The 15407-nt window shown below is 36.7% G+C and overlaps 1 protein-coding gene across 1 annotated transcript in view; it reads left to right on the top strand.

Annotated features, from left to right (window-relative positions):
* Positions 1-15407, top strand: part of NALCN (sodium leak channel, non selective) — a 332353-nt gene that overhangs the window by 251259 nt on the left and 65687 nt on the right. Inside the window, exon 17 of the mRNA XM_012644439.1 lies at positions 333-474. Coding sequence (XP_012499893.1) covers positions 333-474 — 142 coding nt within the window. The remainder of the gene's footprint in view (positions 1-332; positions 475-15407) is intronic.

Here is a 15407-nt window from a genome sequence, read left to right as displayed (position 1 = left end):
GTGAGGAACTAATGCTTCCAAGTCTTAGAGAAAAAAAAGTATTACTACAAGAGGATTCAAAAAATACCATCAATTACTGAATATTGTTGCTTAAAACTTACTTCAAGGACATTACTTTTTTAAACGGGAGTCAGTGAGGATTCAGGAAATTTTCTCTAAATTAAATATTTAGGTAATTAAATCTAAACGTCACTCTCAGTATGACATGTCTTGTTTTATGTGATCTTTTGTCACTGCTTTCACCTTAGCTCAAGCAAACTCATCATTGCAAAACGCCATAACTTGCTCCATGTCATTAATACCGCTGATGTGTGTGTACTTCATTTGCAAAGGGAGAGTTTTATGAAGCAGTTTATTGACCGCCAGCAACAGGACACGTGCTGTCTCTTCCGGAGCCTCCCTTCTGCCTCTTCCTCGTCGTGCGATCACTCCAAACGGTCGGCAATTGAGGACAACAAATACATTGATCAGAAAGTAAGAACCACTGTCTCAAATATCCAAACTTTTTAAAAGTATATATGTTAGAGAAAAGAACCATGGAGCTATTTAGGGTCCTGGAATCCAATGCCTTAAGAGAACAATGAAAAAAAAATTATTTTATTTGTGGAAGAAATCATTAAACCTACCATTTTTAATTTTATGAATTTAAATTTTGCACATTGACAAGTCAGTTTTTGAGCTGTGCCCCATGGCAGCTGTGTGACTTTGAATCCATTCAGAGCTTCCCAAACCTGCTCGTTCTCCCGTGCAGCATGAAGGGCTCAGATCACCAGGTTCAGCCCAGGTGTAACAACGGCCTGCATCTTGCCTTCCGCACGCGACTGTGCCTATATGCGGTTCTCACAGCAGAGAGGACAGCCGGAGAAGTTTTCTCTAAAATCAGTCAAAATAACTGCCTTTTACTGAACGCTTATTATGTCGCAGGAATTATCTCTAGGTACATTGCTTTATTCATGTTCTGGTTTACCTATTTCTTTATCATTCGAAAAGTATTAATACATAGGGAATTTTTTTTCCTTGGATTCCACAATAAGGTACCAGTAGGGAACCACATGCCTATAAAGCAAATTTAGGTAATAATTTTAAAGAAATGTAATTTCCCACTTCTTCACTTTTAAAAATGACATAAGACATTATATGTGTTGTCTAGATGCAAGTAAACATATTTATGTATACACACACACATAAACTTATATGTATGTATATGTGTATTATATATGTTACACTATCAAACTCTATATAGCAGTTTGATTAGATAAGCAGTCTCAGTTCAATTAGAAAATGACAGATCAATAACAGAGTTATTAAATGTTAAAAAGATGAAACATTAAAGTTCACAAAAGCATCTAGTTCACTTGCAGGTATTTCACTTTGGAATTCTTAGTTTATTTCTTATTTCTTTAAATTGTTACCACCCTTTTTCTGTTGCTTATAATGAAATCCATATTTCTCCATTATCCTGTGAAAATAAAATACCAACTCATTCATCCTCCAGGATCCTCTGTTTCTCTCCATTCTCCGCCACCGGACAGGGGTGAGTCGCTTGGAGTTCCTTCGCCTTTCTCCTCTCCGGCTCCTTCTCCCGGCCCCTGCTCTAATGCATCCGCTGCTACTGCTGCCCTTACCCTCTCCCTCAACTCCCAGGCTCTCTGTTGTAGTTAGTCATTTTGCTCTAGGTGATTTTCTTTGCAGTATGTCTCCTCTTTGTCAAGGATTTTCACGTGTTGATTTTCTTTCCGTCACCTACAGACGTTATTCCTCTGTCCTGCAGAGTGCAAGATTGTAGATGACGAGTCTGAGGCCAGTGTCTTTTTTTTTTTTCTTTGAAAGTGATTAGATTTTTGTTTGGTAGATTTGGTTTGCTAGTTTCTTTTGAGAATCTTGTAAAATTTTTTATGTATCCTTGGAGTTCAGAAACTTTATCAGGATGTACCTTATATGTCTTTTCTCATCAGAACTGCCCAACCTGGAGAGCCTTTTCAGTTTGCAGACTAAGATATTTGCTCATGGAAATTTGCATTTATTATTTGTTCAATTATTACTTGTCCATCTGCTGCTTTCCCCCTCAGGATTGCCATCTCCCTATTTTTGTTCCGCGCTTGGTCTTCCAGGCCACTAATTTGATCTCTACTAAGATTATCCTTTGCTTTTAAATTTTTAGTGAAAAAAATCATGAAATGTGTGTGTTACTCTTAACTCTCCCTAAAGGCTTCACTTTTATTTATTTATTTTTTATTTACCTATTTACTTATTTATATATTTGTTTAGAGATGGGGTCTTGCTATATTGCCCAGGCTGGTCTCAAAATCCTGGGCTAAAGCAATCCTTCTGTCTCAGCCTCCCAGTGTGCCACTGTGTCCAGCTATTATTTTAAATTAAATTTGTCACCTCTCTTCTTTACAGTTCTAATGCACTCAGTTCACAAAAGTTAATTCAAAATGAATAAAAGACTTAAATGTAAGGTATAAAACCATAAGAATTGTAGAAGAAAATGTACGAAAAACTCTCCTAGATATTGGCCTAGGCAAAGAATTTATTACTAAGACCCCAATGGCAATTACAGCAACAACAAAAATAAATAAATGGGACGTGATCAAATTAAAAAGCTTCTGCACAGGTAAGGAAATAATCAACAGAACAAATATACAAACTACAGAATGGGAGAAAATATTCACAAGCTATACATCTGATAACAGACCAATAACCAGAATCTACAAAGAACTCAAGAAAATCAGCAAGGGAAAAAAAAACATTAAAAAGTGGGCAAAAGATACGAACAGAAGCTTTTCAAAAGAAGATAGACAAATAGCAATAAACATGAAAAAATGCTCAATGTCACTAATCATTAGGGAAATTCAAATTAAAACCACACTGAGATATCACCTTACCCCAGTCAGAATGGCTTTTATTACAAAGTCCAAAAACAATAGATGCTGGTGTGGATGCAGAGAGAAAGGAACACTTATTCATTGTTGGTGGGACTGCAAATTAGTACAACCTCTATGGCAGCCGTTCCCAACCTTTTTGGCACCAGGGACCAGTTTCATGGAAGACAATTTTTCCACGGACTGGGCTTGTCGGGTGGGGTGTTGGGGGGGTGCAGAGCTCAGGTGGTGATGCAGGACTGCAGCTCTATGGAAAACAGTATGGAGATTCCTCAAAGAACTGAAAGTAGACCTACCATTTGATCCAGCAATCCCCTTACTGGGTATTTACCCAAAGGAAAAGAAATCATTTTATCAAAAAGATACCTACACTTGAATGTTTATAGCAGCACAATTCACAATTGCAAAGATGTGGAATCAACCCAAGTACCCATCATTTCATCAGTAGATTAACAAAAAGTGGTATATGTATACCATGAAATACAACTTAGCCATAAAAAGGATGAATTAATGCCTTTTGCAACAATTTGGATGGAACTGGAGCAAAGTATCCTAAGCAAAGTATCTAAAGAATGGAAAAACAAACACCACACATGTACTCACTATTAAACTGGAACTAACCGATGAGCACACATGTGCACAGAAGAAGTAAAACTCAATGGAAATCAAGCAAGGGGAGGAGGGAATGGGCAAAAACCTACCTAACAGGTACAATGAACACTATCTGAGTGATGGGCACACTCATATCTGTGACTCAAGCATTACAAAAGCAATCCATGTAACCAAAAACATTTGTACCCCCTTAATATTTCGAAATTTAAAAAAATAAAAATAAAAAATGTCTCTACCAAAGAAGAGCAAAATATTGTTTATTAATGTTTACAGTTGGAGAAAACAATTCTATTTCTAGGATTTTCAAAATATTGTTTTCGAAAATATAGAATGTGATGATTTCTAGTGGGACCAGATTAGCCTCATGATTCACTAATTCTAGCATATAGTAATAAAATGATCTCCAAGTGCATAAAACTTAATAGGTAAAGAGATTTGTTACTAGAAGAATATGCTTTAATAGTGAAAATATATTGAGGTATAGTAAATTATTTTAAGTCCCCTTTCACCCTAAAACTATCTATCTACAAAATAATCCTATTTTGTTGTACTCTAAGAAGATTAAAAACAACTTTACATTGTAATTTTTTTCGTTATAGTCAACTCCCCTAAAACAATTATTAATATATGCCCTCATTAACCCTTATAAGTAATATGCATTTTTAAGATTCAAAAAAAAAACAAACACAGTACACAGGGCATGGAGGCAAAAGTTCACAGGTCAGTGGATAAACAAGGCGGAAGATAATGGCGTGGTTTCAGCCAGTCAGTCTGAAATTGCATTTTACATACTGGAAAACAGACTGTTTTCGTTTTGTTCTGTTTCATTTCCAAGGCAGACTGCAAGCCAGGAGTGTGGAATAAATCTCTGATCCGGGCTGTGGCTGTGACCACCTACCTCCAGGAAGAGCACTGAGAGCTGGGATCCTTCCTGCCCAAAGCAGCAAAGCCATTTTAAAAACGCTTTTTTAAATCACTAGTAACAATATCCCACTGGAAATCCAAAATTAACGTCAGTTGACTCAAACACACAGTATCTTGCACAAAGAAAATTACAAACAATGGTCAGGTTGCCCTTCCTCCCATACATGCCTCATCGGCCTCTATGTAGATAAACTACAGTTGCAATAATATTGTTTATCCCTGTAAAGCATTAATTTGGGCGGTAAATGCTCCAATTTGGGAAGTGGAACGTAGACAACGTATTTTTTCATCATCAGAGTACCCGACTGTGGGAGCAGCAAGACCATGCATGTGGCATCCACCCATTCTTAGAGCTTTGACTTTATTTAGATCGTCAGAAAAGTCGGCTCCATTCTTTTCGGGATCCACTATTTTCAGCTTTAGCTCCCTCCAGTTTTTGGCATTCCTCCTACGAACTTAGGATTTGTCATCCTTGTTGAGTGCCACTGGGCCAGGCAAATCTAAACCAGAAAATCCTCTTCCATGAAGTTCAGTGATAAGGATGTAATGGAAACAGAAATTGAAGAGAAGGCAGTCTGGCATTCATATTTTAAATATGGCAAGGTTTGGTTTTATTAAGAAACCCTAAAGCCACTTAAAAACAAAAGTACATAAAAACAGAACAAATATTCTAAACATAGACCATACCACTGTTAGCTCCCCTTATAAAGTATTTTTGAGCGAGCACTTGGTCATTTCCGTTGAAATCCCGACTGCCTTTGGAAATGGAAAATTTCCATTTGGGCAATGTCCTTTGCTCTATATGGACAAAACTGTCCCAGCACTGTGCAAATCATAGCTGTTTTTCCTCTGAGTGGGAAGAAAGGAAATGAGAGGCTGCCTTATTGGTGATTCTTACCGCATGAACAAAGGAACAATAAAATAATACTTTTCCCTTACTGGTTACCGGTAAGGAGAAACTTCTGACTTCCACTACACTAGAGACAATCGCCTTTCTCTTTCCAGGGAAAACAGTGAGTCCCCAAGACTACAAGTTAAGGAGGAAAAACAACTGCCAACAACAGCAAAAAGGGGCTGGGGTTTGATTAAGCATTGCAGAAAATGCTAAGCACAAGTGAGGCAAGATTTTCTCCAGCAATTACCTTGGCTTTGAACAGTGATAAGTAATTTCCATGGCAACCTCACTCTGCAGAGACCATGTTTTTAAAAATAGCCCTGTTTGATCACCTTTATCACGTACTTTAAAATACCTGCCCTTCTCCCAGTACACAATGAGCAAACAAACAAAAAAATCTTTAAGCTCTGATTGGGGCTTAGCCTAGATTCTAAAGGAAAAAGATGGGAGAGAGTGTTTTCCTGCCTGTCCTGTGGGATAAATGACCTCCCTTACAGACTTCACTGAAAGGATATTCCCGAGTGGCAATTTCCACACCCCTTATCCTCCCGCCTCCCACTCCTGTGGGCAGCTGAGAGGGGCTCCTTTTCTTCCTGATTCAAGAAGGAGAGGAGCTTTTCTAGCTTCCAAGCAGAAAGAAATCAAGCAGCAGTTTCCACTCATATTTTTTTCTCCATATTATTGAAATGAAACCCTAAGTTCCTTAAGTAGAGTGGTTGTGAATAAACTGAGATGTGAACGTGGCTTTCCGGTAACCTTATAATAAAAGCAGCCCACTCAGCCCTCAGACGTGAGTCATCTCATCAAAGTCAAGGTCTCCACTGTGGCCGAGTCCAGGGCTCCTCACTGCTCTGTGGCCCGAGCTCCCTGGCAGTCCTGCCCCTCCGGCTCATGTGCCATTTCCCGCAGCAGGACCTGCCACATCTGGGAGGCATGAGCGAAACTCACAGAGCCACACGAGCCTGTGACAAGTGAGGGATGAGGGCCGTCTCAGCCCCTAGACCTCACGCCCCTGCGCTTCCTAGCAGAGTGTAAGAACCCATATGATAATGAGCAGTGAATAGTTCTCTGACAATAGCGCGATGTCTGCTCTCCCACTCGTCTGCCTCCTTTCTTCTAAGCGTATAAGCAAGTTCCCTATTGAGCCTTCACAACTAACAGCAAACTCATGTACAAAATAAAGAGGAGAATGATAAATGTAATTACTACATTTTGTTTACCGTTTTTTGTTTCCATAAGTCTTCAACATTCATACAGTCATTCAGTCATTCAACAAATATCACAGAGCACCTGTTATTCATCTGACACTCTTCTGGGTTGTGTGAATTCAGCAGTGAGCAAGATGTGAACTGTGCCCTGTAGAAGCTCATAGTCTAATGGGCAGAAACACACATACGTGAATGAAAGTGAAAGGTATTACAGGAAGCATGAGACAGGACCTTCAAATCCCCCTATAGGAGAAGGACAATTGAGAAATTGAGGAGGAAGCTCCCCCAGGCAGAGAGGGCAGCATATGAAAGGTTACTTGAGATAACTGTTTGAGAGAAGCAGGGTAGGAGAGTGGTGAAGTGATACAGGTTTCAATCTTCATCCGTAAAATAGAGATAATTCCTATTTCAAGGATTGTTACAAGAATCAAATATGTTAAATGCTTAGCATCGCACCTGGCTTAGCATGTGTTATGTGCCTCTCAAACCAGATTAGAAAAGTTGCTGTTACTAAACCACACCATGAAGTCAGACTCAGCAAATAGACTCCTACTCATCAATCAAGACTAACAACTTTTACTTAAACAAATTTAACTTTCAGAGGTTAACAGTCTGTGGAGCACGATATATTAATTATTGATTAATTTTTTTTATTGTATGTGAGTCTGAATTTTTTTGGAGCTTGATACTTGTTGATATTTCAGTTGCTACCCCCATTTTTTACCCAGTGTATTAAACTCTCAAGAAGCAAATTGAATTGTTCTGGAAAGATTTGCTCTTCACAAAGGCTTGTTGATTGCAATACAGCATTTTGTAATTTTCTATGTAATTACAGAGTGTTTGCTGATTTGTTCTAGTAACTCCTCACATAGTAAGTTACTCAGCCTGATCTATAATTTCCAGGATGAAAGTTTACTCACTTAATGAGAGAGAGAAAGAGAGAAACAGCCTGTTTTCATCTTTAAAGCTTTCACTCTTCTGAAAGAATTTTCTAAAATAATAGCTTAGCATCTCTGCAGTATCATTCAAAATATATCTATTAATATCTATCGGGGAAGAGTGGGAAATTACATGATACTACCACATAACCAAGTACTGTATCTCAAAGATACAAAGTAGCATGGTCCAAGGAGAGAAGAATTGCTCTTCATCATATCCAATATGATGTGCTCACCTCTCTTTAGCTTAAAAATGCTTTAGTAGATAATGAATTGTTCATTTAGTCATAATAGTGGAGCTGAAATAAAAAGATACCATGGAGTACTACTCAATTACAAAAAACAATAGTGAACTAGCACCTCATATTATCCTGAATAGAGCTTGAGCCCATCCTTCGAAGTAAGGTATCACAAGGATGGAAAAACAAGCACCACAGGTACTCGCCATCGAATTGGTACTAACCGATCAACACTAAGGTGCTCACATGGTAGTAATATTCATTGGTGTCAGGCAGATGGGAGGGGGAAGAGGAGTGGGTGGGTAAACTCACAGTTAATGGATGCGGAGCACACTGTATGGGGGAAGGGCATGCTTGCAGCCCTGGCTTGGGTGAGGCAAAGGCGTTATATGTAACCAAAATGTTTGTACCCCCATAATATTATGAAAAAAAAAGATATATAATATAAAATCAAGACATATTGTTTTTTCTTTTTTGCTGGACTTTGCAGTAAATTCTTGAGCTCAAGGTAAAATGTGTCTGTGTTTAAGTACATATTCTTTCTTTCAATAATCATTTTTTGAGGAGCAATATATTCAAAGAGTTTGCTGGGTCCTGAGTGAAAAACACGTTTTTCCACCTTCAGCTAGCATGAGAGTAGGAATTCCCTATCAATGATTATTTTTGCAGAATATTCATTTGTGTAATCATTTTTAGGTTGAGATTATATGTAATCTGTTTGTATTCCTTAAGTGTAGGTTCATTGACGACCAAAAGTAAATCAGTCTAGGATATATTATAGGTGATACAGAAGGTTTTTTATCAAGAGTTTTCCGTACTATCTCCAAAATAGATATCAAGGAGCTAAGGTTGATGCTAAATCTATCTTTGAAATTACATTTTGCTCTTATTTTTAAACTTTTTTCTTTTTTGAGTATAGTTTTACTCATAAATTGTGTTATCCATTAAGTGTTATGCTGGTCTCAGTGTGTTGCAGCTGTTGCCGATGATGGTATTTTTGTTATTAATATCTGTACTCGAAGTTCAAATGCAACTGAAAATCAATGTAGTCCAAGGACTGCTTCCTTGTACTGTCAGAATGCCATGAATTTAAAATTCATACACAGCTGCACGGTTAAAAGCCTCTGACATTTTCTCTGGAATCATAAATCCACTCATCTTTTTGTCGCTGCAGATTTCCAGTCTTTGTCTTTCTGTTTATATGAGATATAACCATAGTCATTTTTGTCTTTTACTTCTATAATTAGAATCTACACAGCATATATTTATAGTGTCTTACCAATAAGCACTGTATGTTAAACATATCTAAGTTTTTTTTCAATAATTGAAGATAGTGTTTTTCCCTCATCCTTTGCATCATAAGTTTCATTATACTACTCTACGTGATGTGTAAAATGTTGGAGATTTGACCAAATCTATAATGACCCCGGACTACTGCTTTAGTTAATTAAAGCACTGTTAGAAAATTTAAGTGCAAAAAAAAGAAAAAGAAAAAGAAATCAAGGCAATTAAGTTTTCAATTGTTTAGTTTCTAGTTTTACAAGATTTTCCTACATATCAAGTAAGTCGATTCATTTCAAAATAAGCATTCCTCCTTTGTGTTGTTTACCTCATTCACATTTGCTATTTCAAGGATTAACTACATAAAAAATGCAGAACAAAAAAGGGAGTACAGATTCAAATTAATCCTTTAATATTATGAAATTAATTCACTTTCAAGTATTTTTCAAGCACCAACAATGCACAATGCTAGACAATGTAGGAAAATGTATTAATAGTAGACAAGGATTGTACCATCCTTATACAGAGCTTACAATCTAGTGGAATTCACAGGAAGATAAAACGATAAACCAATGCTTCACACAGGACAGGAATCAACTTGTGCTAGGTGTCATGGAGTCCAAAGGAAGAGTGAAGATTTTGGGAGAGGGGGTACAGGTGTGTGTGCATGTACACATGCATATTTATATGCATATTTTAACTTTTATGTGTGATTTTTTACAGTTTCAGAATTAATAATAAATAATGAAATAAGATCAAAAATCTTGACCCATCATCTAAAACTCCCTTTTCATAAAATTCGTATCCTAAGACACATTTCAAAGCTTCCTAACATGATGTTATAATGGTATTCACCCTTGTATACATCTGTAATATAACTATATTTTGCTGCTGCCTAGTTAGTCACCTGTTTAAATGGTTTCTTTCTAAGCATAATGTCAATTCCATAAAAAAGTTTATTTTACAGAACCATCTTGCCATACACATGATCTGTCATATGCCACGTTGGGGTTAATTTCAAGTTCATGGGTGCATGAAAAATTCAAATGTAGTCAAATGAAGAACCACCTTCAACCTATGCAATTTTAAGTAATTGCTTATTTCCAATTACTATATTTTATGTGGGAGACTTATTCAATAAAGTGGCTCATTACAATAATTACACTACACCTTTCTAGCAGAAATGACATTCATCAAGCCATATTCACTGGACCGTGGTTTTGTGCTTCATGGTCCTATGTTTTTATAACCGCTTTCCCATTTATTGTTAATCTGTTCATATTTTCAAAGTGAGGAAAGAAAAATAGGGCCTCTCAAACTTTTCCCCAGTTAGAAACTGAAATGTATTGTTAACACTCTAAATAAAAAAGTTAGTTGCAGTGTCCTTTCTCAAATAAATATCAATGGCTTCATTCTGAAGGAGACTACTAGGGGGAAGCGATGGCTCTCTAGGTCTAAGCGTTGCAGCATCCCAAAGGAATCTATGTTTCCTGATAGGTCTGTGGTTGCTCCCAGGTGACTGAATTAATATTGTAATCAACTGAAAGTTGTGATAGAGCCAAGATTTTCAGGAATCAGTAAATGTAAAATGTAAGTACTGTAACCATAGTGGATTTAATGGGTTGGAAAAGCCATTGATCTTTCTCAGTGCTTCAAGATCATTATTATGAAAAATCAGTTATGCATATGTAGAACAAACAAAAGTTGGTTAGTTTAGATTTTGCATTAGTATTTGAGATAAGTAAGAGTTTGTGATATATGTAAACCAAATCTTTCCAGGCAAGTAGACAACATTTTGTTACAGTATACTTTACAAATTTTTTTTTTATTCTGTTAAGCCTAGTAACATTTTACATAGATACTATGAAAAGATTTGAACGTAGAAGCTGTGCAATCTAGAGTTGTAATAATTTTGTTATTTATTATCTGGGTGACCTTAGACAACCTAATTTTTATGAACCTCAGATTTTTCATCTGTACAAAAAAGATAATATCTACCTATGAGGATTAATTTGAAGATTATTCTAAAAAATATGTACATAACACCTCAGCACAGATTGAGGAGTCAAGAATTTTAATAAAGATGTTGAGGTTTTGAAATATATATGTCATGGGCATTTAAACAATTCTTTATTCAATGACTAGAGAATAACATTCTAACTCAAGAACACATGTATGATTTACAAAACATGACTACTTACTATACCACAAAGACATTCTAAACATATACCAAATCAATATCCTAGAGAAGACATTATTTGACCAAAATATTTAAAAAAATTAGAAGTCCAATAACAAGAAAATGACAACTACATGAAAAAAATCCTACACATTGGAAATTTTAAAACTACTTCTAAATAAGCAAAGAAGAACAACAATGAAAATAAGAAAATATATACAATTAAAAAATAATGAACAAGGGATATATCAAGCTTGTGGGAAGTAGCTAGAGGCATTTTTAGAGGGAAAATTATAGCCTTGAATGCATATCTAGTAAAGGAATAAAGGCTTAAATTAATCTTCCAAGCATTTAACTCAAGAATTTAGAAAATACCTACCAAGAAAACTGTAAGACAGCAGAAGGAAAGAAATAATAAAGAGAAAAGCAGAGATCAATCAAATAAGGGGAAAAGAAGCAATAAATAATATCAACAAAACTGAAGTTCTGTTCTTCGAAAAGACTAATAAAAGTGATAACTCTACATCAAAATTCAACAAGAAAAAATTAAGGAGACTTCTGGAAAGATGACAGAGACATAGGCATAGTTTTTAAATCTTGAATTCCCACATGAAAACAAACAGAATACTTGGACAACAAAACTCAAAATCCATAGACAATATTTACAACAAAGCTAGTTAATACACAAACCACCCCCAAAAAAGTAAGTGTACACAAACCAATAGCCACATGGTTTGCATGGCATTGGTGTCCGTGAGGAGGAAACCAAGGTTAGTTACAGAGGACCAATGTTTATGAGAACAGGAGAACACCTTCTTAGCTCCACTCTGAAGAAAAACATCCAGGAGTGGAATCAAAATTGAACAGGCTAGGGATACGAGTGATAAGGAAAAGAACAGATCAGGACAAAATTGGGGGGGGGTAGATGGGGGAGGGACTGGGAAACAGAGCCAGGAAATTCCAGGAAGAAAGCTGCCCTATTTGATCACTATATCAAAACAACAGAAGAGAAAGCTCTGAAGTTAGAAGAAATACTAAACGATTTGGGAAAACTAATTTTGTGTAAAAACAAGAGAAAATTATCAAAGACAAAATTCCCTACAAAAGTTATTACAAGAAAATATATAAGGAGCAGAATACCATCTCTGTAGACAAGGAAAGCAAGCTGTAAACATATGCCCACCAACAGCTCAAACTATAGCATACACTTGCAAAATGAGTGAAAAGACATTAAAATTACATAAAGTTGAAATAGCAATGTAAATAAAAATTAGAAAAAAACTTAGAAATGCAGTTCTAGAACTCAGAAAAGATTATAAATGAAAGCATGAAGGCTAAACTAGAAGGAACATAAAAGGACCTCAGATGATGCAAAGGTGAAAAATAGAAAGTGAAGAAGAGGAAATTTTTAAAAATCAAAAAAACAAAGGAAGAGATGAAAAGGATGTGCTGGAAAAATAACAACTTGAAAAATGTCAAACATCTACATTATAGGACTCCCTAAAGAAGAAAATCACAGCAAAAGAATAGAACAAGTACTAAACTTTTCTGAAATATAAAATGATTTGAAACTACATATTGAAAGCACATGCCATGTACCTAAAAATATCCGGTATGAATAACTAAAAGCAAGACATACACCAGACAAATTACAGGACATTAAATTTTAAAAAATTATTTTGGTATCTAGCCCAAAAAGAAGTGATTTATAAAGGAAAGAACATTAGATTATCATCAGACTTTTCAGCAGCAATGCTTTATGTAAGAAGAAAACAGAGTAACATATATAGGATACCCAGGGAGGGAATACGTGAGCCAAGTTTTAACATCCAGAAAACTGACTTTCAAGTTTAAAGGGACAGAAAAACTGTTATTGAGATGTAAGAATATAAATAATGTAAGATATAAGTCATATCATTCCAATGTGCCTCTAAACTACTAAAAACATGCTTCAAACAACCAAAATGAATTCCAAAAGTGACTCTAAGACTGTGGCCCCCAACCCCTGGGCCACGCACTGGTACCAATCCATGGCCTGTTAGGAACTGGGCTGCACAGCAGAAGGTGAGCTGCAGGCAAGCAGCTCCATCTATATTTACAGCGGCTCCCCATCGCTCACATCACCACCTGAGCTCTGCCTCCTGTCAGATGAGCGGCAGCATTAAATTCTCACAGGAGCGAACCCTACTGTAAACTGTGCATATGAGGGATCCAGGTTGCACGCTCCTTATGAGAATCTAATGCCTGATGATCTGAGGTGGAGCTGAGGAGGTGATGCTAGCACTGGGGAGCGGCTGCAAATACAGATTATCATTAGCAGAGAGGTTTGATTGCACATAAATGTAATGCGTTTGAATCATCCCAAAACCGCCTGGTTGTGGAAAAATTGTCTTCCATGAAAGCGGTTCCTGGTGCCAAAAAGATTGAGGACCACTGCTCTAAGACATTGGCACAAGAACCTACATTGTTATGTAAGAACTAAGACTACATAAGGATTAAAATGTAGAGTAAAATACGTAATAACTGCTCTAGAAATGTGGTTATAGTACAGATGTATAAATGAGGAGGCGAATGGGAGAATACATGCAAACACTTTTAAAATATTCACTGGTTGTCTTGGTTGTGTTAGGTATTGTTATTCTGAGATTATTGTTTATGAAATGTGAAATGAAACTAAATGAGTCATTATGAGATAGTCTAATTCTGTCCTCCCTTGTCCTTAATAACCAAGAGTATTGATTTGCTGTGGGAGAGGAGTTACAGGTATCATACAGAAGAGCTTGGGTAAAAATTAAAACCCTGGGTCCTGAATTTAAATTAAAAATATCAGAATAAACTTGGACAAAGTCCTTGAAACAATGACCGATTTAATAGCAATCGTCTCCAGAGTCTAGATTATGGTCTTGAAACACCACTTCCCAATAAATAAACCAGGGCTTCTTGGAGAAAGTGGTTGATTTGAAATAGGAAATATACAAAATGATTTTGCAACATCTCGTTCTACCTGAGAACAAGGAAGCTTTGCCAAGGACTCCTAGAACCTATGGGCCAACTGGAAAAAAATCCCAAGTAGTGCAATTGGGATCATTTGATTTATATAATATGAATAAAAATCGAAATGGACTGAAATCCATCAATTATGTTTAAATCTTGAGTTCAGAATGACATTTTAAAAATAGTGACTAATCCCCTTAAGAGGATGATAGAAAATCAATTAACTATATAAAACTAATAAGTAAAGGTCAATCATCAAGCATTTATCTTGCCTTTCCCATATCAATTATGTCACTGGGTAACCAAATAACACAGGAGATAAAGTACCTCATTATAATACTATTCCAGCTAATAAATAAAAAAGAGATGACAATTTTGCAAACTGAAGGAATCAACGGATCTAAGCAATGAACATCAATACTGCTAACATCATGAAAAGAAATACACAGACATCATGTGCCTCCGGATGGAAGAATCTAACACCACCCTTGGCCTTACCAAAGGGATCAAACCTAAGTCTGTCTGGTGAAGCCTCTGGATCCAGCTGCCAATCTTTGGGAACTAGAGTACAGAAAACTGTGTTGAACTATACCATCAGTGTGCACTTAGCAAAAGCCAGACACCTGGAAACTACAGGTCAAATGGCCTGGGTTCCTCCATTGTAAGAGGAAAAAAAGGATAACCCGTAGATTAAAAGAAACGAAAGTCATTGCCAACAAATCAGCAAGACCCATCCTGCAGTGATTCCTTCTGGTCCAAATTACTCAACCACTAGTAACTCTGTGCAAATTGAATGTAACTTCTAGGCTCTTAAATTTCATGTTAAAGTGCATAATTCTGGAAATATCTTTTAACTTTAAAGTTTAAGACTTTAAAAATATCGCTCTGGCCGGGAGCGGTGGCTCACGCCTGTAATCCTAGCTCTCTGGGAGGCTGAGGCAGGCGGATCGTTTGAGCTCAGGAGTTCGAAACCAGCCTGAGCAAGAGCGAGACCCCATCTCTACTAAAAATAGAAAGAAATTAATTGGACAACTGAAAATATATAGAAAAAATTAGCCGGGCATGGTGGCGCATGCCTGTAATCCCAGCTACTCGGGAGGCTGAGGCAGGAGGATCGCTTGAGCCCAGGAGTGTGAGGTTGCTGTGAGCTAGGCTGACGCCACAGCACTCTAGCCGGGGCAACACAGTGAGACTCTGTCTCAAAAAAAAAAAAAAAAAAAAATCATCTCTATATTGTTTGAACATTTCAATT

This window comes from Propithecus coquereli, unplaced genomic scaffold (assembly GCF_000956105.1).
Source record: "Propithecus coquereli isolate 6110/MARCELLA unplaced genomic scaffold, Pcoq_1.0 Scaffold212, whole genome shotgun sequence".
In the NCBI taxonomy this organism is placed as follows: Eukaryota; Metazoa; Chordata; class Mammalia; order Primates; family Indriidae; genus Propithecus; species Propithecus coquereli.
Note: the sequence above shows the minus strand (reverse complement) of the source record. Positions and strands in the feature narration are given on the sequence as shown.